Source organism: Pyricularia pennisetigena, chromosome 6 (genome assembly GCF_004337985.1).
Source record: "Pyricularia pennisetigena strain Br36 chromosome 6, whole genome shotgun sequence".
NCBI lineage: Eukaryota > Fungi > Ascomycota > Sordariomycetes > Magnaporthales > Pyriculariaceae > Pyricularia > Pyricularia pennisetigena.
The window spans coordinates 3,044,694-3,072,045 of NC_043744.1; the positions used below are offsets into that span (position 1 = coordinate 3,044,694).

General features: G+C 51.5%; 8 protein-coding genes across 8 annotated transcripts; 4 read left to right on the top strand and 4 right to left on the bottom strand.

Annotated features, from left to right (window-relative positions):
• Positions 1-1,055: 1,055 nt before the first annotated feature.
• On the top strand, positions 1,056-1,641 carry PpBr36_04701 (uncharacterized protein; the record flags this gene model as incomplete). Its single annotated transcript, XM_029891860.1, has 2 exons — positions 1,056-1,461; positions 1,568-1,641. 2 exons carry the CDS (start codon positions 1,056-1,058, stop codon positions 1,639-1,641), a joined length of 480 nt encoding a protein of 159 aa, XP_029749181.1.
• Positions 1,642-2,670: 1,029 nt separating this feature from the next.
• On the bottom strand, positions 2,671-4,647 carry PpBr36_04702 (uncharacterized protein; the record flags this gene model as incomplete). Its single annotated transcript, XM_029891861.1, has 3 exons — positions 2,671-2,748; positions 2,911-3,538; positions 3,626-4,647. The coding sequence occupies 3 exons, from the start codon at positions 4,645-4,647 to the stop codon at positions 2,671-2,673; spliced, it is 1,728 nt and encodes a 575-aa protein (XP_029749184.1).
• Positions 4,648-6,124: 1,477 nt separating this feature from the next.
• PpBr36_04703 (uncharacterized protein) lies at positions 6,125-6,340 on the top strand (the record flags this gene model as incomplete). Its single annotated transcript, XM_029891862.1, has 1 exon — positions 6,125-6,340. One exon carries the CDS (start codon positions 6,125-6,127, stop codon positions 6,338-6,340), a length of 216 nt encoding a protein of 71 aa, XP_029749183.1.
• Positions 6,341-7,764: 1,424 nt separating this feature from the next.
• On the top strand, positions 7,765-8,395 carry PpBr36_04704 (uncharacterized protein; the record flags this gene model as incomplete). Its single annotated transcript, XM_029891863.1, has 2 exons — positions 7,765-8,007; positions 8,135-8,395. 2 exons carry the CDS (start codon positions 7,765-7,767, stop codon positions 8,393-8,395), a joined length of 504 nt encoding a protein of 167 aa, XP_029749178.1.
• A 1,098-nt stretch (positions 8,396-9,493) lies between these two features.
• On the bottom strand, positions 9,494-12,221 carry PpBr36_04705 (uncharacterized protein; the record flags this gene model as incomplete). Its single annotated transcript, XM_029891864.1, has 4 exons — positions 9,494-10,444; positions 10,529-10,781; positions 10,866-11,993; positions 12,112-12,221. The coding sequence occupies 4 exons, from the start codon at positions 12,219-12,221 to the stop codon at positions 9,494-9,496; spliced, it is 2,442 nt and encodes an 813-aa protein (XP_029749177.1).
• A 2,467-nt stretch (positions 12,222-14,688) lies between these two features.
• Positions 14,689-18,937, bottom strand: PpBr36_04706 (uncharacterized protein; the record flags this gene model as incomplete). The annotated part of the gene is made up of 3 exons (XM_029891865.1): positions 14,689-16,337; positions 17,939-18,291; positions 18,402-18,937. 3 exons carry the CDS (start codon positions 18,935-18,937, stop codon positions 14,689-14,691), a joined length of 2,538 nt encoding a protein of 845 aa, XP_029749180.1.
• Positions 18,938-20,767: 1,830 nt separating this feature from the next.
• PpBr36_04707 (uncharacterized protein) lies at positions 20,768-21,968 on the top strand (the record flags this gene model as incomplete). Its single annotated transcript, XM_029891866.1, has 2 exons — positions 20,768-21,751; positions 21,831-21,968. The coding sequence occupies 2 exons, from the start codon at positions 20,768-20,770 to the stop codon at positions 21,966-21,968; spliced, it is 1,122 nt and encodes a 373-aa protein (XP_029749179.1).
• Positions 21,969-22,131: 163 nt separating this feature from the next.
• Positions 22,132-24,179, bottom strand: PpBr36_04708 (uncharacterized protein; the record flags this gene model as incomplete). The annotated part of the gene is made up of 4 exons (XM_029891867.1): positions 22,132-22,248; positions 22,337-23,428; positions 23,522-23,647; positions 23,814-24,179. The coding sequence occupies 4 exons, from the start codon at positions 24,177-24,179 to the stop codon at positions 22,132-22,134; spliced, it is 1,701 nt and encodes a 566-aa protein (XP_029749176.1).
• Positions 24,180-27,352: the final 3,173 nt, after the last annotated feature.

Consider the following 27,352-nt stretch of genomic DNA (forward strand, 5'->3'; position numbering starts at 1 on the left):
GTTTTAGCTCGGCTGCATAACATCGTGCATCTCATATTATGCAGCGATCTTGGTGCTGCCGCCTTCAAGCGATTGCGGCCTTTTTTTTCTCTCTCTCTCTCTCTCTCCTGTTCTTTTCTCCTTTTTTTTTTCTCAATTTTTTTTTTCTCTGGTGATGTTACGTTGGCAGGAACCCCACCTGCGAGTCGTAACGGCAGTGGTGTCGTCATCACCGAGGCCCATTTTTTTTTTTCGGGGCTTCTGGGCGGTTATGCAAGGCGATTATTGGCGCGTAATTCATCTGCTGCGTGGAAAATCCATGGTTGCGAACGAATGGCTCCAGCCATATTGGGCAAGAGCCTGCTTGCAAGGTACGAGGGGATTCTATTACCAAGTATAGAATATTAATTGCTGGCAACTTGTGCTTATGACTAGACTATTCTAGGACTATGTCCGTGAGAGTGCTTGTTTTTACTCTGTAAGAGAGGACAGAAATCTTGGTAACCAAACATTTTAAATGGTTTCTCTCATGTTATTGTGCGTACTCTCAAGTAAGGGCGTCTGGTACTAGTAACTCAAGACTACTCAGGCATGAGATTGCGTATTATGGAAACCTTGGCATATAGCCCAAATATGTTAATTTGCTTGCAGGAAATGATCAGCTCAAGAAAACACCTTAAGGGTCTTGACCTCGAATGGTCCTCGGTGACTTTTCCCCTTTTACCGAGCCAAGCACAAACAAAGGGGCTTTACTGTTCAAGTGAATATAGTTGGCAATGACATGGCTCTCAGCAGTTGCTCAGAGGCTGAGGTATCGCATCTTGAACCTGCAAATCGTCACAGTTAATGGAGTTAACCCATATCGTTAGAAGAAAGGAAAAGAAGTTATACGATGAAACCACTTACTCACTCACAGAAGTCGTTATATAAACTGAAACCTCTGGTTCCTCCGTAGATGAAGCCTTTACAGTTGCGATTAACCATCACGTTCCAGCCTTGTTCCCGAATCCAGATCGCACACAAAGGATCGAGATAGAGAAGTTTATCCTCCACCAACCCAACCAACCAAGAACACAATGTGCATCAAAATAACAAGCGTATACGCATGCACCCACCCGATGTCAGAGTCCTCATGGGAGCCCGCCAACGTCCTCGACTGCCCAGCGGCCGCCCGGAGTCGCGTGCTAAACAGAGACGGCACCGTCCAGCGCTGCGGTGCCGGCCGGGGCAACTACGAGAACTTTTACGTATACCGTGCCACCTGCGACGACTGCTGGTCGACCCAGTGGCTGATCTATCACGGCTGGCTCTGCTGCCAGTGCATTAACGAGATGGAGCCGAACGCCACCAAGTGCGCGAGCGAGACCTGCGGCCACGAGGTCTGCGATGAATGCCACGCGCGATACGACTGCGACTGTTCCAACTGCGGAGCCGAGATAAATCAGGACGAGAATTGGTGTACGGCCTGTGGCTTCCTTGCTGGTAAAGTTTACACAGCCTGTTATGATTTGAGAGTAAAAAAGAAAATGTGGCAGAGTAACAAGAGTGAAGAAGCTAATTTGCTTTCTCTTGTTTTCGCGTCTTGTAGTTCCGCCGCATCCGTCCCTTTGCCATAACCACCCTATCGTTACTTCACAATATTTCAGATCGCAGGAGGCCTGAGTCTTCCAGCCTAGGTCTAATACGTGAATGCCAAGGTAAACCCGGTGAGTCAGCCATGAAAAAAGAAAAAAAAGAAAAAAAAAAAAAAAAAAACAGATCCGCAAGCCGGACTTGGTATGTTTGGTTCGTTTCCCCATCTGCAATCCCGCTTAAGCTTGAAAGCTGCCAAAATCTCTCATCCTGAGACCCATGCTACTTCACAAACCTTCCCTGGATAACGTAACTCCACAGGTGGGGAATGGGGGACTATACAAGGACAAGTCAGTATCTGGATGCCGCTCCGCCCTTTATGATGGCGTTTCATGATGCACCCACAAAACATCTACATCGCAGGGGCAGAGTATAGATGATCAACCTCTACAAAGGTCTAATATGCGACTTTGTTTAGCCGCCCAGTGCATTCCTCGGTGAACTTGGTTTAAACTTGCACTCGCTACGTTCGCACCACTTTCTCTTCCGTAAAATTCGCGTAACTGATTAAATAGGCGGAATACCGGCCCGCGGTATCATTTATCGCTCAAACAAAAAGCCTGCCTCTTGGCGAACCTGCACCCCTCATCTCGACAACCAGTCTCAATAACGCCGATTCGGCAGAACGCGGTAGAGAGCGAGCCCCTGGAAAGGTTTTGGGGTGACACAAAAGCATGACCTACATCCAGATCTCCCCGATGAGCCCCCGCTAGTGTTATTAGGACCGCATGACCTTGCGTGTATTCCTGAAAGACAAGTATGCAGCGACCAGCGACAACTTGACTATAGGCTTATTGATCGATTTCCTTGACAACGACACAGTGAAGTTGCATCCCAAAGATATGCCTTGCCAAACTGCAACTGGCTTTAAAATCTAAACTGTAATATGCAATATATTTGAAATGCAGAAGCGCTGACTCGTTCATGGTACCGTACCTTTGACAATCCCCATTTTTTAAAAAAACAGAAAAAAAAAAAATTCGACAAATGTGTCCAACCACCAAGGCTGCCGAGCCTATTTTGGCTTCGTACAGCCCCCTCGTCGCGCCATGTCCTATCTCAATTACTTGATCCAAAGATAGAATTCACGATTTCTCCGGACCGCGTGGATAGGATGGACAAGAGCGTATCGCTCAGCTGCAATGTGGGGGGCCGTTGGCGTCAGCATTTTCATTTTCTCATCCCAACAGTATAAGACGTTGTTTTTTGACCCCGCCAATCAGAGTCGTCGCGTTGGAAATCACTCAGACCGGAGTGGGGGAGAGGGGCAATTATACAAGGAAATATGTGAAAACTTACCCCGTGAGTACCCTCGCAGCAGCCTTGAAGATAAACCCCCGAGCCAGGAGCAACAGCATCTGGCGCGAAACGCACCTTGTAGTCCCGCCCGACCGAGAGTGACCTTGTGCCTTGGCTCTCGCTATCTGCAGGCGACTGCACCTCCCAGCTGTCAAAGACAGGAACCTTGTATTTCCTGTCTTCAGAGGGGGTGGACTGCGTGCGGTTCAGTGAGGGGAGTATCCCCCACATGCTCTGCAGCATGCCGACGTGTGCATCCCGTTTGTAGCCGGTTGCGCACACCACGAGGTCGGCGTCGAACTCTTCCTCTTCGCCGTTATCCGCCTGCAGATCGTCCACCTCATCGATGGTCGCTGATGCAGGCTTGACCCTCAGACGCAGGCGGTCGCCCTTGATGGGCTCGCAGCTGATCACACGGCGGCTGCTCATGATGCGGTGGGGCCACTGTTTCTCATCGCTACCAAGCTCACGTCTCTGGTCGTACATGAGCTCATATAGCTTTTCAATGAGCTCCAGGCGAACAACACCATAGTTTGTTGCCTTTGCTTCCCTAATCAGGTGGCGCCTGTCACTTGATGCCCGTGGGTACAGGTTATCCACAAATTCGGGGTTGAAGATAGAGTTGACGCTTGGTAATGATGCATGTCAGCTTCTGTAATCTAGAGAGAGAGAGAGGAAGAAAAAAAAAGGGTTCCCGCAAGCTCTGATGACTTACAATGGTGAATCATCACTAGGCTTAAGAAACTCTGACTTCATGACCATCCATGTCCTGGAGTTGGGATAGAGAGTCTGAACATTGCTGAAGATCTCGGCTGCACTCTGTCCGGCTCCAATGACTGCAACTTTGTAGGGAGCGCTGGTGTCCTTCAGAATCCGGGGGACAATATGAGCGTATTGAGACGAGTGAATAACCTTGGGGTGAGCTTGAGGTAGGGGCCTTGGAATAGAAGCCTGTCCACCCAGGGCGAGAATTACGTTCTTTGCGCGGTATCGTGTCTCGACACCAGTCTTGGTATTCCTGGAGACCACCTCAAAGATCTTAACGGCGCTATCGCCGCCGGCAGCTCTAGGCTCTGGTCGTACTGATACAGCCTCGTTGCTGTACTTGACAACGTCTTCAAAGTGACTGGCACACCACCTGAGGTAGTCCTCATACTCAACGCGCGCCGGTAGGAATGTGTCCAGGTTGGTGAAGTGAACAAGGCGGTCATTCTTATGCAGATAGTTGAGGAAGGTAAAGTGAGAGCGAGGGTCGCGCAGACTTGCCATGTCCTTGATGAAAGAAATCTGCATTTTGGCACCGGGAAGCAGCATGCCTGCATGCCAGGCAAAGCTCTCTTGCTTCTCGATGAACATGACTTTGGGTGGCTTAGATAGTGCCCTCGACTCCAGTGCATCATGGATTGCGACGGCTATGGCCAGACTAGCAGGGCCAAAACCCACGCAAATCAGGTCGTGGACCTCGTCTGCCGGTGTGGGGAGGACAAATTGGCTTTTGAGGACGTTGCGAGTCCTGGAGCAAGTGCCGTTGTGTGCGGTTCCGTTTGCGCCATTTCTGCCATTGTTGGCGCTGTGGTGCCCATTGACACCATTGACACCGTTGACACCGTTGATGCCGTTGACGCCGTTGACGCCGTTGGAGCCATTTAGAAATGCAGAGAACCCATTCAGAGCTGGTGCTCCAGAGGTACTGGAAGACATGCTGCTGTCTAGCACTTCTTCAGCGTGGGGAGCCATGGCGCCAATGGTTTCTGTATGGTAGAATAATGGTATTTGGTCGAATAAGCTTTGTAAGATGGATAAGGTGAGTGTTAGGCGGATGGGAAACTGCCATTCATAACAATGCGGGGAAATGTAAAAAATGGAATGGAATACATACAATAGATCAAAATAGAGAAGCTCCCAAGGCGCAGGTCTCGACCGTGGCAAAATTGCAGTAGGTAGTTATGTCGTCATACAGAGATGCCAGAATCCGGGGGATGTGATGAAAATTGCCTTGGCGGGGTTGCAAAGGTGGTTGGAAACCCCAAAATGAAAAGATGCAAACCCCGAAGAGGTTATCTGAGAATGATGAGTAGATTTTTCTAGGATAGGGATTCCACGTGACGGAAAGAAACTGGCTGTGCAAGCATGGCAACTGGAAGTGGGCGGGAGGTTCACTTTTGTAGGTGCGCGCAAGAAGCTACAAGATCATCCAGGCATCCAAGGGGGTGCATTGTAGCTGTCCAAGCCTTGAAGTGGATATAATGTGGAATATGGGGCCGCCCGTTCTGGAGCAAACAATTGTACGATTTTTTTTTTTTTTTTCTCTCTGTGGTGGAATAAAATCGCGTGCTGTACTTACTAGCCAAGAAAAGCCTGACACGAATAGCCCACCTATTCAGGTTGCGAGACTCAAAAGCAAATACGGGATCCGTAAGTCAGACCAGGAGCAAACTGCGCTTCTGGAAGTATCCGGAAGGATTACTGGTAGATGGGACTCAATGGTTCGATTGGTGGCCGCGCAAGTGCAGCAGGTATAATTCGATCGATAATTGACGCAAAGGTATGGTCCCATAATCATTACCAGCAGCTCTTCCCGGAATGCGCTGGGCGGGCCTGTCTGTGGAAGCGAACCCAGTCGCTATGGGGTGGGTGGCAGAGTGGTCGTCGATGAAAGGGTGGATGCGTGGTGGGGAGAGTATTTTCTTCGGGGACCACATCATTGTGCAGAACGGAATCTGGGATAAGGAGGGCGGGGAACATGGCAGAAAAAAAAAATAAAAAAGAAAACAAAGTACGAGCTAGACTATTGCTTAAAATGCTAAAGCTGCCTCCTGATCATGTATGCATATGTTTACAGGAGGGATACGTTCTGTGACCTACCTCGTAGGTGAACTGAACTAACTTTTGTTCGTCAACATGTGTAATGGTTGACAAGAGTGAATGAATATTTACCCAAGTCAGGCAAATAGACAGAAATTAATGCGAGTACGCAGCTCCGATTAGTTCGATCCACAATGGCACAGGTTAGGCCCAGGGTTCTCGGAGAACAACGGCTTTCCTAGTTCAAAACCTCCAGCCGCATCAACGGTGGGGATGAACGGCGTGGTAGTTGGTGATGCAAAGCAGTCAGCACATGGGTTGTGCGACATCGGCATTATCTTCGGATCTGATAAGATCAAAGCCCCTCTGTGCCCAGGGGCATGGCCCACAGGACGCAGAGAAAGCATGGATGGCAATGCAGGGCTGTTGCCACCATACAGGGCGTCCCGGCCAGTCAACATTTGTTGCGTCTTTTTTTTCTTACGCAACAGTTGGGGGTATGAGACGACCAGCTTTCCCCAATCCAGACGCCATCTCCGAGGATGATCGGCGTCATCCTGCATGGAGCTCATGTTCATGTGAAAACTTTTTTCCATCAGGGTCCCAATCTAGTTTAGGTAGGTGAAGGTCCATCGTACGAGATGCGGTAAGCCGGTAGAAGTTCATCCGAGTCATTCGGGTTCGCAGCAGGCGTTCGCAGATCTGGAGAAGGAAGGTGGTTCTCTGTGAAGTACGTAGTGCACGGAGATTAAAAGGGCTCGGTGGAGGACATATGGAAGCCAGGAGGTGGCCTGGATGTGTGGGAATGACTATTGAATGTACCGTCTTGTATCGCTCATCAGAACAGAGCACTTGCTGACGGACTAATTCTGATAATGTACAGACAATTACACTCACTGAAAGCATATCGACTGTTCTATCTTGTAGATTTAGCTAGCTTCTGGGCGTAGCGATGAAACATTTGGGAAAGGACAGTGAGGACGGTTTCGAGTGACCGTCACTCCCTCCTCCGGCTTCATTGAAGGCAGGACGGCAATGCACACATGATGTACCGAGATATCCCGATAGTGGGGTGGGTGCAGCACAACGGGACTTTTGGGAGTCTCTTGTCGGTAATTGTTCAGGTAAAGAGGAAGAATCTCCTTGGGCAAGGAGAAGAGAGAAAAAAAAAAAAAAAAAAAAAAAAAAAGGACTTTTCCAAACCTTGGCGTCCAGATCCTGGCTCAGTGGAGCTTTGGTAAGGAGTCATAGGGGCAAGATGATCTGATAAGATCATGAGTAGCGTAAGAGGGTCATCTGTGCAGGGGGAAACCATGGCCGGCTTTGCCTGCTCGGCTGCAGCAGATCTCTTTTTTTGCCTGCCGCTCTTCGCATGGTTGAACTGACTGTTGGTCCGCTCGGCTGAATGGCGGAGTCGGACAAATGATCAGGACACCGAAGGGAAAAAGAGGAAAAAAGATAACATAAAATAAAATAAAGGAGAGCAAAGTATTCATCCAGTGTCAATCATTGCCCGCGCTTGTTTGCGAAGCCAACGCGGATGGCAGCTGGAGGGGTGGTATGAAAATTTTTGAGTCTCCACGAGGAATTAGGCGATCCATGCCACCTGATGCAATCTGCGAAATGGATATTTATGAAGAGTAGGCACGTGATTCAGAAGTGCAAGATGAGCGGGGTAAACTCTCATTCGTGCCTGCCTGCCCCTGTGGACGTGAGGACGGAGGGACGATACTAGGTAGGGTAGGTAAGCTAGGTAGCTAGGTAGTTGTGTAGACTTCCTTTCGATCACTCTGAGTTATGTTTTTCATTGCTTGATCTTTCGGATCGATGGTGCTGTGTGTTGTTTGCTCTGTGGCGCTTGTTCAACAGCCGTTTGAGTTGGACTACGTCATACACATTCCTTTATGTGATCGTCCAACTTTGGCGCAAACACACGGGGTCTAGACTAGGCCCTTAATAAGAGGATGTTGCGTTGCATGTTAGCGTTCTCCATCATATTGCAGATATACAATACAAATTTTGATTTCAGGACATGATCATGGTGTGAAAATGCCACAACCAAAGCCACCCTCCCACGTGACGCCGAAGACAAAATACCTTTACCGCATCGGCAGAGGCGAGTTTGGCGTACTCACCGTCGAGCCATACAAGTCCGCCATCCTACCTCTGTGGCGCTTCAGGACGGCCGAGCTGGCAAAGAAGTCGTCCGAGCAGATCTATGATAAGTTTTTAGATTACGATGGGCAGGACGACTTTGTAGGCATGGATATGTGCCGCAAGTTTTTACAGATGGTGAGTTTATCGCGAATTGCTGGGACTTCGGATGACTCCTTTTGATATTAGTGTCAGCGACCTCCCGATCAAGGAGCTCGTAGGAGCACACAATGATGACAAGAGTACAAAAAACAAAAACAAAAAGGGTATGACGCGGGCAAAGCGGTACGCAAACCACGCCGGAGGTCGCAAGTATGATAAGAAAACGGGCGAGGAGCTCGAAAAGAGTGAAAGTCACCAGGGACGGGAGGAGAAGCTCGAGGCTTCGTTGATCTTCAAAGAAGCTTGGGAAAAGGCCAAGGTCCACCAGGGATATTTGGAGAAAAAAGAAAGGTTTATGGCTGAGCAGAAGGAATGGGATAAAAACATGAGGAAGACTGCCAGGTGCCAAGAACATAGTGATTGACAGTGGTGGCTGCTGCGCAACGGAAATGTCTTTTTGTTGTTATTTTATTTTATTTTATTTTATTTTAGGGCCGGTTCTATATTGTTCTCCGCGAAGTCCACACCGACAGATACCCAATATGCATTACATGTCCATAAAATAAATGGCGTTACATTGGACTGGAACTTGTCTGCCAGGCCGAGCCTTCATACTAAGTCCGTTCAAACCGAGCTTCGAACTGAAAATGACTAATCACAAGGGCCGCATCCATCGCCTGACGTGCAAAGCACTCCTAATTTCTACTACTGGCAGCAGTTTCGGGATATATTATGTGATTTCGAAAGTCAGTTCATTCGTCAACCCCAGCCAATCAGACAGCTCTACTTGGAATATGAGCAGATCATACCATATTACACCAGGGAGCACACGGAAGTGAAGGGGCCAGGCCGCGGGTACACTACCCGCTGTCATATAGGGACATGCTTGAGCACAAGAATAGCACCACACAAAACCCTGGAACCGTTTCGCGACCGTTTTCCCTTCAAACTCTGCGTAGTCTCGTGTAAGTAAAGGATTTTTTATTTAACACAGAAAAAAAAAAGAGAAACAAAAAGAAATTTGCCCAGTAACAACCAGTAAGGCTGACGATGAGTCGACGGGAGACTCCCTCACCCTGTAACGCAGCGTCTTACGCTGGAATATGACCTATGGGGATGGATTTCCTATTACAAGGCACTATGACATGTAAAAAAAAAACTTTATTTTCAGCCCCTCATTGCTGAGGCCTTGGTTTCCTCCCCGGCTTGTGTGATGCCTTGGCGTTCTCTCGGGCCGTTGAGGTGGATCTGCGGATGCTCTGCGTTAGATAGGATAGTGTCGGTAGTCTACTGGCCCAATGACAAAACGAGGACTAGCACTACACGAGTATCCCTTACCACCGTCGTCAGGAAGCAGATGAAGACATGATTTAGTTCATACGAGAATCGGAAAAGGATTGCGAGCGATTGAACAACAGAATATTTAAGAGTCTGTCATTTTTTTGTGGGTTTCGTATATACATATCTCTCCAAATGTCATAGCACTCATCAACAGCAAATATATGCCTGCCCCCTCAGATAATCATATCATCTGCCCGGCGTACATGCCGTTCATGTTTACTTCGTCATTGTCCAGCCAAGTCATCAACTCCGCGTACAGAGCTTCCCCACTGCCAACCCCAAGCGGCATCATACCAAGGCCGTTACTTACTCCATCATAGCTCAGCGCAAGAGGCGCTGGTGTTGCACCAATTGTTGTAACCGGGAGTGGTAAGTGATGTGGTTGTTGTTGCTGTTGATGGTGATGATGGAGTGGATGGTGTTGTTGTTGTTGTTGTTGGTGTTGTTGGTGTTGTTGCTGCTGCTGCTGCTGCTGCTGCTGCTGATGCTGCTGATGCCCAGGGCTGGAAGTCATATAGTCTGCCCCACCGTGGCCTTCGAGCCCCGGACTCGGAAGAGGAATCATCGACATTGGCAGCCCAAGACCGGCCGATGGCAGCGGCGACGGCGCCGAGGAGAGAATAGCCGAGGAAAAATGGGGGCTGGGGATGTGCGGGACGCCGTCAAACATGAGCGAGCGCAGACGGCGGACGAGCCCGGCGAGGTCCTGCATGACGCGCAGGCAGTCGCCGGCATAGGCGTCGCCGACGTCGGCCTCGCGGGCAAAGGCCTCGAGGGCGAAGGATATATCCGAGACGTCGTCGGTGCGGAGGTCGACAAAGACGATCTGGTGGAGGAGGAGGAGGATGGCGGCGTTGAAGATGCAGTGCATGTCCGGCAGCAGGAGCTTGGAGGCCGGCGAGATCTTGGCCAGCCACCGGCCGAGGCGGAGATTGCGGCGCGCCGCGTCGGAGCAGTCGCGGAACATGCCGACCTGCGGATGGGTTTCGATGCTGGCCCAGGCGGGGCGGGAGAGCTCCGTCTGCTGCTGGTCGCGCTCCTGCGAGTGCCACGGGTGTGTTGTGAAGAACCGGTCTGCCACTGCCCTTTTGACGGCAACGAGAAACATGGGTCGTATCGTAAGGATAAGAAGCTGTATGGCGGTTCGACTTGTTTAGGGTCTGGTATTCATGGATGACCGCAACATATGGTAAGTCTTCAACGGGTAAATGCGTACCTGATTGTGGTTCATGTGCAAAGTACAGAGTGGTCTGTCTCGCGACAGAGTGTCGTGTGATAATTGCAACGCTGGAGGGAGGTCTCGTTGCCAGTTCCAAAGCATTCGTAGAGCCTTGTCAACGTGTGACAAGCCCATTGTCCTTGCATCATTCCACGTGCCGGGAGCACTGCGGTATGTATCGCAAACAACATGGCCTGCGATCCTAGACAATTCAATGTTGGCACAGATGCCAATACAAGTGGGGAGGCCCCTGTGCTCGAATATGTTAGGCTTAGCAGGCAGGACAAACCTATAATGATGAGGCGATAGCCAACAGGAACTTCGTAATACTTACGGTACTTCCCGCGGAAGATCAAGCCTGATAACCTCATCCTGGATGGTAGGCGGGCGGCCCATCAAGCAGCTCATCCACCTGTCCAGGATATAGACGGTCCAAAAGACTCTCTTTCCCATCTCATCTACAGACCAGCCGCGATGTACGCCGTGCATGATGGAGATGTGCATGGCGGTCGTAATGTACATGTAGGCGGCGTCGCGCCTGTTCATCTCCACCATGTACATGCCCATGAGCGCCAGGGCAGCCACGTCGGCGGTCGAGTAGGTTGCTACCTCTAGTGGGTTTCCCAGGAGCATTTTGGCCCGTGCAAAGTATGTCTCGCCCAGCTGTCCATCCTGCTTGGAGTTTGTAGTCGTCAGGCCGAACAAGGTCGAGTAGGCGAAGGCTGCGTGGTAAAAGGCGAGAGGCCGGTGCGCTACCAGGTCTGCAGCCGTCGAAGCTGCTGGGCCCCTTTCGTCGTGAGGTAGGCTTGTGAGGTCTCCCCAAAAGTATATTCCCCCCGAGATGGCGCCGCCTTCCTGTATGAAATAGCGCAGGTCACTCAACTTGACCGACATTTCGGTAGATGTTGGCAACCAGAGGGGGTCGACGATGGGGACCAGTAGCGGCTGCGAGTCGCTTGTCTGGTACCTGCCCACCGACGACAGGAACATGTTACCAACGTGCATGGATGGATCTGATGGAGCTGATCCGTTGTATGCGAGCGGGAATATGGTCGACATGAACTGTTTGAGATTGTCAAGGAATGTAGCCCCAGACGTCTCGCCCAGATACCGGGCCGTTCCGTCCGTGTCCTGCAACAGCCTTCCGTCTTCCGCAACGGCCGAGTCCTCCTCAAGAACATCGCCCACCGAACTTGCGGCTGGCGAGTGGAGGCCGTCGCTTCCTCGCCTCGGTGCGTTGGACTTGCTATCTAGTGCGAGAAGCTGTTGGCGGCGGGCAGTGTCGGGCACGGCTTCTTGCAAGCATCGCTCGAGGGCGGCACACTTGGCGCGCAGCGCGTCCAGTTCTGATTTTGCAATCGTCACCTTGTCGACAGTGACGGGGTAGATGCACTCCCTCGACGTGTTCTTGCATTGCCTGCATGGCCTTTCGCCGGAGCACTTGACGCGTTTGACATTACAGCTGTTGCAACTGTTGCTGGGTGGTCAGTTTCGTTGTACTACGAGCCGACATCGGACTTGATTTATCTAGTGAATAGTAATAATAGTCAGGGGATACTGGGAAAGCAAAAAAAACTTACGCAGTAGCGACGCGCTTTCTTTGCTCTATGGGGACTTTGTGCCGGCGCGGATTGACTGGCAATCGTTTATCAGGTGATGCCGGGCTCGATGTCGCTCTCGACCGCGGCATGGTTAAGCGTCGGTGCTACGTGAGTACCCTGTTTTTGTTGGGTAGGCTGCGGCACGAAAAGGCGGAACGGAACGGAGCTTCCAAAGGCAAAGGCCAAAAGTTCCAAGAAAATCTTGATCGTGCAAGGCCAAATAAGCCGGGGAAGCCTTTGAGGGAGGAGCTAAGAGCAATGTCGATACCAGATATCTGGAGAGGAACAAAAAATGCTCAACAAACAAGTGGGAGGACCAATGCAAAGGTCCCCGAGAAAAGCCAGTCGACGATCGTAGTCTTGAATATCTTCTCATAGACGGCAGACTGGCTTACACCTCAAATTTGCCGTTATATGCAGCAGCTTAGGCTGCAACATGTCAATGCATATACAAAGAGGGAAAATCTTCAAAAATCGATAGGCAGAAGCCAAATGTGGTGTGTGGTGGATGAAAATAAGGGTGACGCACTTTCCAAAGGTGGACGTAAAGTGTCGAATCGGACCTTTGCTCAATTTTCTTGGCTGATCTGAAAATAGGTGAAGAAGCCGCAAGGAGAAATGGTCAGAAACAACAAAAAGGGTCACGGTATGTGCTGATGACGGCAGACTAAGTACCTCTGATATACACTTGTTGTTGGAAGGCTGTGCTGGCGACGTCAAGCCTGAAAATCCAGCACAAGCAGACGCGACAGCCCGGTAACCAGAGCCGTTCATTCGGCCTCTTTGTCTACAGGGACAGTCAAGCCCAAAATTCCCGATGGGTCTATCAGGAGTTGCGGAGTGACGACGATACTGTGCCATGCAGCTATTCGCTTGGTGACGCCCTTGGCGGGGAGGGGAGTTATTCTTGTGATGATATTGTGGCTGTGAGGCTCTCGAGTGAGGGGGAGCAAGACGCTATCGGTCACCGAGATGAGCCTCGGAGGTCAGGCAGTATGGTAACTGAGAGCCTTGACGAACCGAACGGAACGAGATTGGATGCAGCTTGCATCACTAGCGGCAATACTGGGGGAGAAGCCTGGTCATGGAACGATAGGAGTGCAGTGCCAGCTGTGACGCATGATTTTTTATTACCCGTAAATAATCTTGATACAGTACAGTAAGTGAACCAAGTATGTACCTTGTCTCTGCCATGTGTGGGGGGAAGAAGGGCTTGGGGACTTTGATCGTGGATGACCACCCCCCTGGAACCACGGTATGATTGAAACTGGGCGTAATAGAATTGATGAAGGGGAAAAAAAAAGACGGATGGGTTGTCTGCCCGACAGATTGCATGTGTGGGCTTTTGGAAAGGGTTCTGACAGCGACAGCGGACAATGCCGGTTAGTGACGCACCATTCATACGGCTGGCTATAGGAGGGTAGCAACAGGCTCAACATCGGACAATCTTGTAAGACGATAACCAAACTTGGCATGCGGCGCTGGTTTTTTCTTTCTCTCTCTCTGCAAGTACCTGCTCCAGATACACGGAGTACTATCAAGGGAAACGCATGATTCTAATCGGTCTTTGGTGGCTGCAGAATGAGGGGCAGCTCAATGTTGTTTTCCCGCGGGAGCAAGGGAAAAGAAGAAAAGTCAAGGCAAGGCGGGACAGGGCAGCAAATGGAAGCCATGAAAACAAGCCAGCGAATGATAAATTGATATCGTTGCTGCTGATCTAAAAATATCCCTATCCGCTAGCTTGTCCGCGAGCTGAAGACAGGGGAGGGAGCGGGACAGGACAATGTGATGGACGGGATATGCCTTGGTCTGGTGAAAATGTTGTAGTGACGTTCATCGGAGCCCATGCCATGCCATGCCATGCCGTGCCGATTCGATTGACGATCAAGCATTCTCGCACAGGATTCCTGGAAAGGAAATTGGCATGCTGGCAGCGGTTACGGTACAAGGAATGCCGAATATAATAATACTGCACTGCAGGAGGTCCCCCAAGCAGCAAATTAGAAGTGACCCGCGATTACCTCAGGTGCCCCACAACCCCACAACCCCACAGTTAATTAGCGTATTTCAGTCCCTGCAAGAAACGGTCGGGCTGGTACCACAACACCATTTCTACTGTACAACAGTACACCCCTAAACACCTAAACAGTCGACCAGCAGCCAGATTGGGATCGAGGTTCGCATACGCGGCAGCAAATCACAATGTTTCAATCTGACTCATTTGATGATTGTCAAGTTACCCATCATCATGGTGGGTTAGGTACTAAACTGAGGAAGCAGAGAAAAATAGCCACCTCACAGACAAGCGAATCAAGAATGTGAGCAAGTCTAAGTCTGCTGCTGCTGCTGCGCCCCCATGTCGCATCACAAGTCTCTCGATACACTCAATTTGGGTCGGCAGCTGGCCATGTGCGAACCCTTCCCTATTCGCTCATCCTCTACAATACCGCTGGTTTGAATGCCCAACTTATTAATAGCCATGATTGATTCTGTGCATGTGTGCGGCTCAACAGCCTCTGGGCCACCAACCAGGTTATTCATGAAGGTGTTGACACTCTACAAGCCACCAAAAATCCTCTCGATCGATTCCTCGAGGGCTCTAGATTTCTCTCCTATCTCCTCAACACATAGCGCCCCCTGCTCGGATATGTACGAGTCTATCAGCTCAGGCGGCACCCACTCGAAGAATATGTTGCTCACAGAAACTCTGGTTCCGTCTATAGCGCCCTCCACAGCGAATCGAGACAGCTGCTCCGCCGCACCCCTGATCCTCTCACTGTTGAAGTCGGCAGCCCAAGCCCTACGAAGCTGCTCCCCGCCGTTGTCCTCCACCACGTGCTCGTGGGGGTCGCCAGGCGGTGCGATCTTGTCCGACTCGCTCACAACCACGACGCGGACCTCCTGATGGCCTTCTCGCTCGGCCACATGCCTCGCGCTCAAAATAGCCGGCAGGGATCCCGTCTTGTTGTTCACAGCCCCCGAAGCTGAGATTCGATCCGCCCCAATGACGACCAGGTCGACCCCGCCGCCTGCTGCTAGCGCCGCGGCTGCGTCCGAGTATAGCGTGATGCTAAGTTTAGGTGAACCGTCCCGCCGGCGCCACGAATCCGGGGTCTCTGTCGTCGTTTCTGTGCCACCACCTGCTTCTTCTGACTGGCTTGTTTCTTTTTCTGTCTCTGCTCCTCCAAGTGCCGCCTCTTTGCTGGTCGGCATCTCGTCGGTCAAGGATGCGGCTAGTGACACTCCCTCAAATAACGGTCTCGATTCGAGGATGCGCAGGTCCAACGCAAATCCGGTATTTGCAATCACATGCTGCAGTGCTAGCGCTATGGTTGAGCTTTCTGATAGGGTCAGGACCGTGATCGGTTGATGGCCCTGGAGTCTCGGCCCAAAGTGCTTCCCAAGATAGCTCGCAAAAGCCTCCGCCACCACGGCTCCCGAAGTGTGGTCCTCCCTCAGCGTGACAGCCTTGTCGAACACCTCGGTGGCAAGATCCTGCCACGCCTTGACGTTCCTTTCTGTTGATTCTAGCTGTAGACGCCCATCCACCTCCTCCAGAGCTCGCACGAGCACTGCCGTAATTGCAGCGCCCATGCTCTCTCGGCCGTTCTTCCACATGTGCCACGCGACGGTGCGCACCCTGGCCCACCACGTCTCGCAGTCCAGTCCCTCGCACTGAATCTGCAACGTCACATCCCTGAGCGACCGCAAAGCAAAGGTCGCCAGCTGCCGGGCCCCGCTCTGGTGGTCGGTCTTGAGACGCGCGAGCCCGGCATCCAGCAGACGGGCCGCGGCAGACCCGAGGTCCATCTCGTACCAGACCCGGCGCAGACTCTCGGCCAGCCGGGGCACGCCGTCGGAGAAACCATCCCCGATCAGGACTGGATCGTGCCAGCCCCACTCCTCGTGCTCCCAGTCCAGGCTCACGGCGGCATCGTCGCGGAGCAGCCGGAAGGCGAACGGGTAGATGGTCCACTCGCGCCCGATCGACAGGTCGGTGAACTTGTAGCTCTTGCCGTGCCGGAGCAGCTCCAGGTCCGCCGCTGTGAGCTGCGTTTCCTCCTGCAGCTCGCGCCAGGCGGCCGCCAGTGGGGTTTTGTCCGATTTGTCGACCGAGCCTGAAATCGGCGCCAGCAGGTGCTGGTACGTCCGGACTTTGCCGCTGCGCCGGAACAGGGCGACACGGGCCCGGCCGTCGGTTTGGTCTGTTTTGAAGATGAAGCAGGAGACGACGGACCGTTTTGTTAGTTGACGTTGGGGGCTTTGTGAGGGTCCCTGTCCGATTGATGGCATTTCCTGGTTGAATATGTGCCCTGAGCTGGGATAGGTTTGTACTTTTTCTCGGTCTACGATTTGGAAATTTTACAGTGCATCTGAAGGTCAGGTCAGGTCAGGTCGAATTAGTTGTTCACGCTGGTTCAAAGAAGCTTCTACCAAACGGTTCATCGCTGGTAGCGCGGGGTCATTGGAACTGATGTCAGGATTTTCTCATGGAATCAATAGAAAGATTTAGAGTTTCATATACTTCTCCACCTATCTATACAGATTTGGTATCCACAAGTTGTATACTCTCGTCTATATTCCACGATGAATTTGGATATACTCTGGATCGTTAACAGACTCAATGGTCGGAGAGCCGCACCGATGAAGCTACTTAGTCTTTTTTTTCACTGATTATTTTTGCCTTTTAAGGAAGTGCATATGCAGTCTCTCCAGCCAACCAATCCCCACCTGGTACCGAGGCAAGGTAAGGCTGGTGTTAATATAGGCAGGTTGATTAAACCCGGCTGGGTAGATATTGCTTTTGGAACAAAACGCTCGCAGTTACCGTTTGGTTACCGTTCACAGGGTCACATCTTCCTACCGAGGGTCTGGATAGGCCTTTCCGTCGGCACGGTGCGCAACTGCAAGATCCTTGTTCCAGCAGCTAGCTACTGGGTCAAAGGGTGAGCAAACCCCAGTAAAACAAGGCGGTTTACTTGTCCATCATCCTACAATGGCTTTGGGGGAAATCTCACATGCTCATTGCGGGACCAATCCTATCAAGGGAGTGCACATTGGGAATCAAAAATAATTCAACCAAAAGACGTGAGCAAGTGGAAAAAAAAAAAAAAAAAAATTGTGCAGGAATTGCTACATACCCCGCGGGTAGATAAGCCAAGACAACCACTGCATCCCGTCTTCTAGTCCGGCCTGGCAGACCCCTGACCCCTGAACTTGGATCCGGGAGCTGTACCCGAATGAACGGCTGAAGGGATAATAATATCCACCGAGCCACATGTTGCGGCCAGGGGTTGCCTTTTTTTCCCCATCACTTGCATACCTTTGAGAGTGCAAACTTTGGGTTATGAATGGCCAGGATCCGAAAAGGACCATTTCTTCCAGACATCAGATCCATGACTGCAAAGAAGTAGCAAAGCCAAGTCGAGACAACTGCCGAGAAAGACACTTTCCAGCCCTTTTGGTCTCGTACATGCTGCAAAAGAAAATGTCGCCATTACTTGTATGAGGCCACCAGAAATCAGTGGTTTGGTCAACTGCAGAATGAATTTTCGCCTTCCTTCGGACTAGTATAACAAGAATAATAATGAGAAAAATAACATTAGCATTCAGACAGAAACTTGAAGTAGCTTTGGTACTCTTTCCTGGAGAAAGCTAGGTCATGCATAAAAACGAACAAGGCACATCCAAGTCGCAAAAGCAGCAGCCGCAATCATCAATCATCATCAGCTAACAAACATTCTGGGTATAAAACCTGCGCTCTCTTTTTTTCTGCTTCTCTCTCTCTTCTGCTCTCCTCAAGAACAGGACATTGCTTTTGTGATTTCGTTGCCTCCGCAGTAGGTATGGATGCGGCCAAAATGAGCCGCGGCCCCCTCCTGCTTTCTGTATTGGCAGCGGTACTTGCCGCTAGTGTCGGTGTTGTTGGCGCAGAACGTGATGCAGCAGGTGTATCCGTTGGGGTCCCACACGTAGCTGATGACGGGGAATTCGAGATCAAAAATGCCGTACTTGCGGTACTTGATGGTCATGTTGCCCGTGAAGTTTGCGCCGGACCAGCCCTGGAACACAAACGGTCCGTCCGGGTCCGACTCGTTCAGGGGTGGGTCGTAGGGAGTCCCCGTCGGGGTCACGGGCTTGGGGCCTGTCGTGGTCGGCCTGGAACTAGGTTAGATGCAGGGTTAGAAAGCTGACGATCCTTTTTTTCTTTCTTTCGGAGTCTGGTGTTTAAACTGCGGCTTTTACTTTGCAAGAAAATACAGACTTACCCTCCTCCATTTCCGCCATTGCTGCTCGACGTACCACCCCCGTCTCCCTGAGTCTCTCGCTGCGCCGCTCTGTTGTTGGCCGCCGTGACGCCGGCGCCGACGCCAGCTCCGATCGCCACCGCGAGCAGCAGCAGCACCGCGACGAGAAGATAGAAATGCTTAGGCTGCAGGCCCCAGATCGTCTTGGGCTCGTGCTTGATGCCCTCGTCGCTGTCGGCCTGGCTGCCGTGGCTGTCCACCCCGCCCGCCTGGAGCCTGTCGATGGCCGACACGGGCTCCCAGGCCACGCTGCCGGGAGCCGAGGGCGAGTAGGGGCTTTGGTGGGCCGCCTCGAGCCCCACGGGCACCTCGATGTACTTTGGAGAGTCGACCACCTCGACCCCGTCCTGGTACCTGTGCGCGTCGCCGCCGGCGAGCTGCGCCCGGTGCGCCTGGGCCTCGGCGGCCGTCAGGGCCTGCGGAGAGCTGTCGGGCACGGTCTGGGGGAAGTCACCTGGCACAACCTCTGGGAGGTTCTCGTCTGTTGGCTTGCCCATGGTGGAGCTTTGAATAATGCTTTTCAGGAGAGGGGCCCGTAACGGGAGGCGTTGGCGTTGTTGTTGTTGTTTTTGGGTTGGCTCTGTCTAAGCTGAGCTAGATCGGTAGGGATTGACGACACTAGGACTCTGGGATTATGGATATCAGAAATAAAAAATAAAAAAATAAAAAATAAAAATAAAAAAGACTGGGGTCTAAAGAGGAGAGAATAATACCCTCGGGAACCAAGGGGATCTCTACAGCTCGGAAAATAAGTGCAACAAAAGCACCACGGGTGCTCAGTACGGACTTGCAAGATGCACTAGGGAAAACAGCTGCTTCTATTATAAGTGCCTGCAGATAAGGAGCGTGGATTGCGGGATGGAGTAAGCGGGCGCAAGACTCATATTACATACCGGCCCTTCTACTATTCAACCCGATGGCGGTCGCCCGCTTAGGTAGGGCATGGTAGAAAAGCAGGGTATACACCCACACATCAATTTGGGGTCATTCGTTCGACTGGGTATGATGTGCGTCTGTATTCCGTATTGCAACCGAAAAAGAGCCCAACAAGGTCTTGGGAACCTGCATGTCAGTACAGAGCACAGCCTGTTCGGGACCATGCCAAACATGGAACTCTGATGCGGTCTTCTCTCTGGGGATGGATCATCAGGCCAGTGGCAGCCCAGAACGATTATCATGTCACCCGAGTAGACACCGAGGCTTTGATCAGGTCGAGATGTACAAAACGGCAATTATGGTCTTTGTTTGGTGGCTCATAGCGCAAAGTGCCGGAACACCCAAGTGGCCAAGGTAGCCGAGTTTAGAAATAAAGTAGAGTAAGACGGCTGTAAACCCCACTCCTCCGTTTTTGTTTTTTCTCGGGGAGGGGGGAACGGCGAAGCATTGTTACACGTTAGGGTGGGATCAATCTGGGGAGCTGAACATTTCTACCGGGGTCCTTGATGGCCGATCCTCACAAGGCCTGTATTGACTGTTTCCATGCTCAGTGCTGCCGGTGCACTGATTGGTGATGCTTGAAGCAATCAGGAGTGCACTACTGTATTATTCCACGGGGCGCAGCGTCTCGGGCTGCGCAAAGCTGGCCGTCAAGCCCATGTTGGGATGGGAACATGTCAACGAGTGGCAGCGTCTTGAAATAGTAAAACTTGCGCTCTCGCCTCGTCACACCATTACTATGACCTGGACAGTCAAAGGTTGAGATGTGTATCGATTTGAAGTTCGGCTGGTAGAGCATTATGCCAAGACACTAGGGTGGATTTAATATGTATGATTCTTTTTTTTTTCCCGTAGATTCTCTCTTTCCTCTGCGAAAAGAAGAGAGTAGAAATACAATATTGATATTCCAACATCCAACACCATGGTGCAGGGTAGGTGAAGTGGGAGTCAATTAAGTTTTGGAATGAAACTTTTAATTCATACTGCCCCCTCCTCGACAACGATATAGATCATGTAATACAATCTCTAGTCTACCTCACCTAGGTAAACAGGAGTGAAAAGCCATTATGCGGACCTGCAGGAATATCCCGATGGGTCGATTGGCAAGTGCCAAATTTCAAGCCTCTTACAATGCGACGGCTCACTAGAAGAGGGGCACAGTTTCCAATAACCATCCCCACCGACTGCCGAATCGCTCAGGATTGCGTGCTTTGGTTAGGCCTAAAACAACAGTGTCGTCACTGTTGAATCAACCACAATGCGATGAAACAATTTCCCGATTCACCCTAGCTCTACTTGTCCCAACCACCAAAGCCAGAAGCAAGCTCCATCACGCCTCGGAAGGTATCACATTGGCAACAGAGAAAGGCACAAGAAGAAAATACCAAAACATGTCAGACGTCAAAATCCTCGACGGCGGGCTCGGCACCACCTTGGAGGACCGCTTCGGCGTCGTATTCACCCACACCAAGCCGCTCTGGTCCTCTGACCTGCTCGTCTCGGACCACGAGACCCTGCAGGCCTGCCAGTGCGAATTTGCCGCCGCCGGTGCCGACGTCCTCCTGACGGCGACGTACCAGGTCTCGGTCGAGGCCTTTGCGGGGACAAAGACCCCAGAGCACCCGGACGGCATCGCCCCGTCCTCCGCCATGCTGCCGTACCTACGGCGCGCGGTTGACGTTGCCGCAAAAGCAGCAGCGGCAGCAGCAGCAGCAGATGGAACGCCTGCACCACCCCAACAGCCAGCCGAGATCGCCCTCGCCTGCGGGCCCTACGGCGCAGCCATGACGCCCGGCCAGGAGTACACGGGCGCGTACGACGCAGAGCACTCGACGTCTGCCGCCCTTTCCCGCTGGCACCTTGACCGTCTGGCGCTGTACGCCGCGGCGGGCGCGGACGTGCCGTCCCGGTGCGCGTACGTGGCGTTCGAGACGGTGCCGAACCTGGCCGAGGTCTGGGCCGTGCGGGAGGCCGTGACGCGGCTGCGCCAGGGCGCGTCTGCCTCTTCGTCTTGCCGGTTCCCCTCGCGGTTTTGGATCAGCTGCGTCTTCCCCCGCGAGGACGAGAGGCTGGCGGACGGGAGCAGCGTCGAGCAGGTCGTCGAGGCGATGCTGACGGGCCGCCGCGGCGAGGATGGCGGCGCGAGGGAGGCCCTGGCCCTGCCCTGGGGCATCGGCATCAACTGTACCAAGATCTACAAGCTTGAGGGTCTGATTAGGAGTTTTGAAAAGTCCATCTCTGATCTCCAGTCGAAAGGAGTGGTCACAGACGTCCCGGCGCTCGTTTTGTATCCTGATGGGACGAATGGGGAGGTCTACAACACTACCACCAAGAAATGGGAGGTCCCCCAGGGTGTGCAAGGTGATGGGCCAAAGGTCAGTTGTTCAATTTTTTTTCTCTTTCTATACGATATCAGATTCCCCGTGAGCTCTCTAAACTGACATCAAGCTGCAGACCCCTTGGGATGTCCAGCTCACACAGATCGTCAACAACACAAGAGAACGAGGCGTTTTCACGTCTTTTCTGGTAGGCGGTTGCTGCAAAGCAAACCCCCAGAACATCAAAGATTTGCGAGATCGTCTGAAAGCATGAGAACCAATTTGGGCAATTGTTGAAAAAGGGGTATTAATTCTTTTTTATCTACACTCTATCGGGTATCAATAAACGACACGCATAATCGAACCGGAATTTTTTTTTTTTTGTTCTTGTCGTTGAGGACAAATTCGGAAAAAGTCGGCAGTAGTATTACAAAAGCTCAGACGAGCCAGTGGATAAAGCGGCCCCAGAGGGTCGTTGGAGGTGCCGTCTTTTCCACCACTTCTGTCTCGTGCAGACGACCCGACCAGAGGTCGATGGTGTCGGCGCGGGCAAACTTAAATAGGCGACACATGTTAGCGACTGATATCATCTCCCGAGTTGGGGCTGTTATGTTGGTTTGGGGAATGGCACGGGCAGCCTACCTTTGTTCTATGGACAAGCTTCCATACGAATATGGGAACGATGAAGATGGGGATACCAATGTACGACGCGATGAAGCTTGACGTGTTCCAGTTCCCGGCCAGAAACACGTCGAACCCGGCAACCAGGGTGATGATGGCGGCGCCGATGAATCCATACCAAGCCGTAAAAGGTTGGAATGGCGACTTCCACGGGAGCGTGTCCCTGTCTACGCCTTGGGCCTTGAGCGCAGCGTGGAAACGGATGTAACAGAAGCAAAGAGTCGACCAAGCGATCAGGCCGGCCACCGTGCTCAGACTAAGAAGCCACTGGAACGCCTGCGAGGGGCCACCACTACCCAGTGAGAGGTATGCCAAGGGGCCAAAAAGCCAGGCCGCGATGACGGCAACGTATGGTACACCGACCTTGTTGGTCCGGCCAAAGATCTGCGGGAGCTGGCCGTCCGTCGTCATGGCCACTATCATGCGCGAGCCGACCCAGCAGTATGAGTTGCCAGCGGACCAGGCCGAGACGAGGATGCATGCGTTGATGATGGACGGGAGGATCGATATGCCGGCCTGTTGGATGGCAATGACCCACGGCGAGCTGTTTGCATTCCCGGTACCTGTAACAAGGTCAGGGTTGCGCGGGTCCACGATCAAGCCGATGAGGATCGCGCCCAGGATGTAGAAGAAGCCGATGCGGAAGGTGACGTTCTTGGCGGCCTTGGGGATGGCGTGGTGAGGGTCCTTGGCCTCGGCCGCCGTGATCACGACCGTCTCGACACCAATAAACGAGAAGGAGGCGTTGACGAAGGCAGCGAGGAAACCCAGAAAATGGCCCGTAGAGCCCCCAATTCCGTTGAAATCGACCCAGGCACCAGGTTCATACCAGTATTTGAACCCGATCGGCTGGTGATTGGGGCCGCCACCCGAAGTGATGACGATGGAGACGAAGATGAGCATGATGAAGCACACAACCTTGACGGTTCCACCAAAGACCTCGGCTTCCCCAAACCATCGTACCGACATGAGGTTTATGGCAAGAATTGATATCAAACTGATCGTGATGACAACAGCCGGAGTAATATCTGTCCAGTAGCTCACGAGCACGGCCTGCAGAGAGCATTTGTGTGTAACCATTCAGTACTAGGTCATCCACGAATGTGGGAACAGGTATATATGCCTTTGCAAAAGACTAAGACTCACAGCAGCTGAAGCTTCACTAGCTATAGCAATCGTATAGCAGTAACCGTAACTGATAGCCAGACTAAAGCCTACGGCCGGATCGATGAAACGAGTTGCCCAGTGGGGGAAAGAACCAGCACTCGGAAACTAGCCAGCGTGTAATCATCAAGTCAGCTTTGTTGAGTTATTTCTCCCGGTGACCACAGCCGGCGCCCTTTCGACCGACATCACATATGAATTTCTCAAACACACCAAGGTGTCCGGACTCGGGCCACCAAAGAAAATGTTGTAGAACAAGCGGGTTGCAACTCACCACAGTAGCGAGTTCAGCAATCGACTGCATCACACACCACAGCACGCTACCGACAACGATATACGCGAGAAGCAGACCGGCCGGGCCAGCCTTGGCGTATGCCGACCCGGTGCCGATAAAGAGTCCGGTTCCGATGCCGCTGCAGAATCCAATCAGGGTGATGTGATAGTTCTTGAGCCGCCGTTGCGTGTGACCGCGACCACCGACGCCGATCTGGGGTTCCATGTCATGCTTGTTTGTATCCGAGCCATTGTTGTAGGAGGGAGCCTTTTCGATATCGCTGTTGCGGTTCTCGTTGTTTCCGTGGTCCTGGTTCGCGACAGCGCCGCCATGGGCCGGCGAGCTGATTTTGGTTTCGACGGCCATTTTTGTACCGCCTCTGATGTTGTTGATGCTGATAATTGCAGTTTCAACGTCGACAACTGGCTAGATCCACCGAGAGATCAAGATCCAGAGGCGAAAGACGTCTACAGGAAGTAAAAGTCCTTTAAGGCGGAGGATGACGGCATCGTTTCCCCCCCATACCGCTATACTTTTAATTGCCACTTTCGGAACGTGGGCTACGAAGGGGAAAAAAAAGAAAAAAAAAAATATCTCACCACCCCTTGTTACCATGTCTAGCTGCGATTGCGCCATCGAATGCTGGAATATTTTCCCGTAATAGTTTTCCTGTTGAGTGGGAACGAATCGCCTGTTTAAGCAATAGCGTTGGCTGCGAGTCGTGGGTGCGCTCCACTTATGGCAAGAACGAGGTCTGGCTTGACTCCATAGTTGTTTGACCCTGCGATGGTAATGGATCGATGTCATTAAAGTCGAATGGATCAGATACTTTCCGATGCCGGCCATGAACAGATCCAGAGTTTTGGGGGCGCTGACCCTCATTTTTTTCTTCATTTATTTTTTTATTTATTCATTTATTTATTTATTTTAGTACCCAGTAAGACCCTTCGGTCAACCTCCTTCTTCCATCTTGGTTCCATAAGCCCCTTAATTTGCGGCTTTTTAAAAGAATATTGAAGCAAAAATAGATCTAGCTGCTCCCGGCCCGACGGAAGCCGCGCAGCACAACTGCAGCCTTGGCTGGCAGCGCATCCGTCTTCTCGAGGGCGGCAATAACATGGTAAAACCCTATGGATACGGCGCGGGACTACTCGGGCTAGCCCACTCTTGTTCCCCCGGCGGCTCCGGGACCAGCCTAGCGTCAATAGGCACTTGATGCATAACTCTGTCTCTATTTATAATAACAGTTCCTTCTCAGCCCGGTGAATCACCGCCACAGCTGTCGAAGCCTACCGGGTCTTGCCTCACCTCCAGCCCTTCCGTCTCCATGCATCTAACCCACCCATGCGATCGGCTCGGGGCTGGCCTTGGATCTTCCCCGACAATTAAAAGGTATGCATATAAACCAGCGCCAACTGTACGTGTATGAAATGGGACACCTATATATCTTTGCTCAAAGAATCATATAGGCGATCAAAAGGTCGGTCAATTGGAAACGTTGGAACTTTGGATACTCCTGAGGGCTTCGTATCTCTATGATATTGGAACAAACTTTAATGAAGATGCACTTTTTTGTGCCCGACAAGCATCAGAATGCGCCCAGCTGCCCAACATAACGTATAAGATATCTCGATCCGATAGATCATGTCATGGATCATAGAGGGGAAGACTGTCTCGCCGTCGAGTCTTAGCGAGGCAAGTCAAGCTTGCAAGTTGACATGCTCGATATTCAGCATCCCATTCTACCCGGCTTGCAACAGTTACTTCTCTGCCACGGTAGCTAGGTGTAGTTGCCATGGTGCAAAGCTATTCTAGCGACGAGCTGCGGGTGATGGGGGAGATGATGCATTATGGCAATTAGCATTCGGTTAACTCTTAACTCTCCCAAGTATGTATTGAGAGGTGGATCTCTCGTTGCTCCAAACACCTGGCGCATTTCTACAAGGCCTGAATAATGGCTCGGGTTTTTATCGCGTCTTTATCAATATAGCACATGAGGTGAAATGATATTCAATGTCCTACCCAATCTAAACTCATACGTTGGCTCGTTAGGAACGGCATATGGCTGGAATAACATCAGGGTTGAGTGATGTCAGCCCATTTCCAAGAAAGACCCACATGCGATGTGGTTGAAGTTCCTTTTTTGATTGTGTTTTGTTTGTTGGCCATCATCACCTACTAGAGTGACTATACTACTAGAGAAACTCAGCCGGTTCAGCTTGATGTCCCTGATCATAGCCCCTTTGACTGTAATATTCTAGACAAGAGCATGTCCGAGCTGATTGTTGACCAAGAAAAATCGTAGCGGACGGCATGGGAAACTTGCAGCTGAGCGATACGTTGCGCATGATGAATGAATGCTATGACGTCTCTTGTACTTCAAATAACTACCATCCATTCTTTTGAGGGGCTACGCCAGGTCGTTTGCCACTTGCCTCGGGAACCATCACGTCTCTCGCTTCGATTTTCTGCCGATCTCTTTCCCCTCGTCAGTATACTCACGGCTTGGAATGCCAAACGTTCGTTTAGCCACTCGGCCGAGTCACTGTCGAGGTAAATTTCCATGTTCGTCCAGGGCACACCATTACGTCTCTTTGGATGTAGTGTCGCATAGACTAGGCTAGAAAGAGTAAGTTAGTGAGGACCCAATTGGCCTGCCCAAAGGGGTTGGGATCATCGTCTGACAGAATTGTACATATGTACGTACATATATAATCATCTTTGGATTTCAGTGCAAATACGCTCATCTCGGGTACATGTCCTTACGATAACATCCCACTGTCAATTTTTTAGAGAGATTCGTCTCAATCATAGTTTACTGCGCATGAGCGACACGGTACCCACACGACTTTGTGTTTATTCGTTAGGGAAATGAACCCCCGGAAAAGATAGCCTCGGGCGGGCACATTCTATGGGGACGTGGAATTTCTTGCAAAAGTTTATCGGATAAGGTAGGGAATAACATGGCTTTACAACCATGGCAGTGACCCTCCAAAGAGCTGGATCAATCTAGCGGACGCAGCTGCATGTTACGCAATTTAGCAGTTTGTTCAAAGTCGGACGAGAAGAAAAGAAAAAAAAAAAAAGAAAAACAAGTTTTAGCAGATATGTTCGAACACCTTCTGTCTCCAACTCCTGGCGAGGTTGATGGACGATGGTGTGGGAGGGAATGAGCATGCCGTCAGAAAAAACAGGCCACCCAATAAAAGTCAACGGGTTTGTTCCCGCCGAGGGTGAACCGGTCAATTACCGAAGATGATGAATGACGCTAGGGATCGCAGCAGGTGATCAGTGAGATCAGACATTGTGGGCTATGTCGTTGTCGTCTGCTAGATCTACTAGTAAGTAGTAGATACGCAAGTAGAACTGTTGTTGGGCTCGGTCCAGACCACTCTGCGTATGAACGGTTCCGTATCTACACATCAGGTTCGACCAACCGGAGCCGAGAGTTTCTTCAATTGGCGACTATCAATCATGTGGCCCCCATGTCTAGATTTCCTTGGGTTCCTTACCTTACCTACCGGCCTAGATCAAGTGGT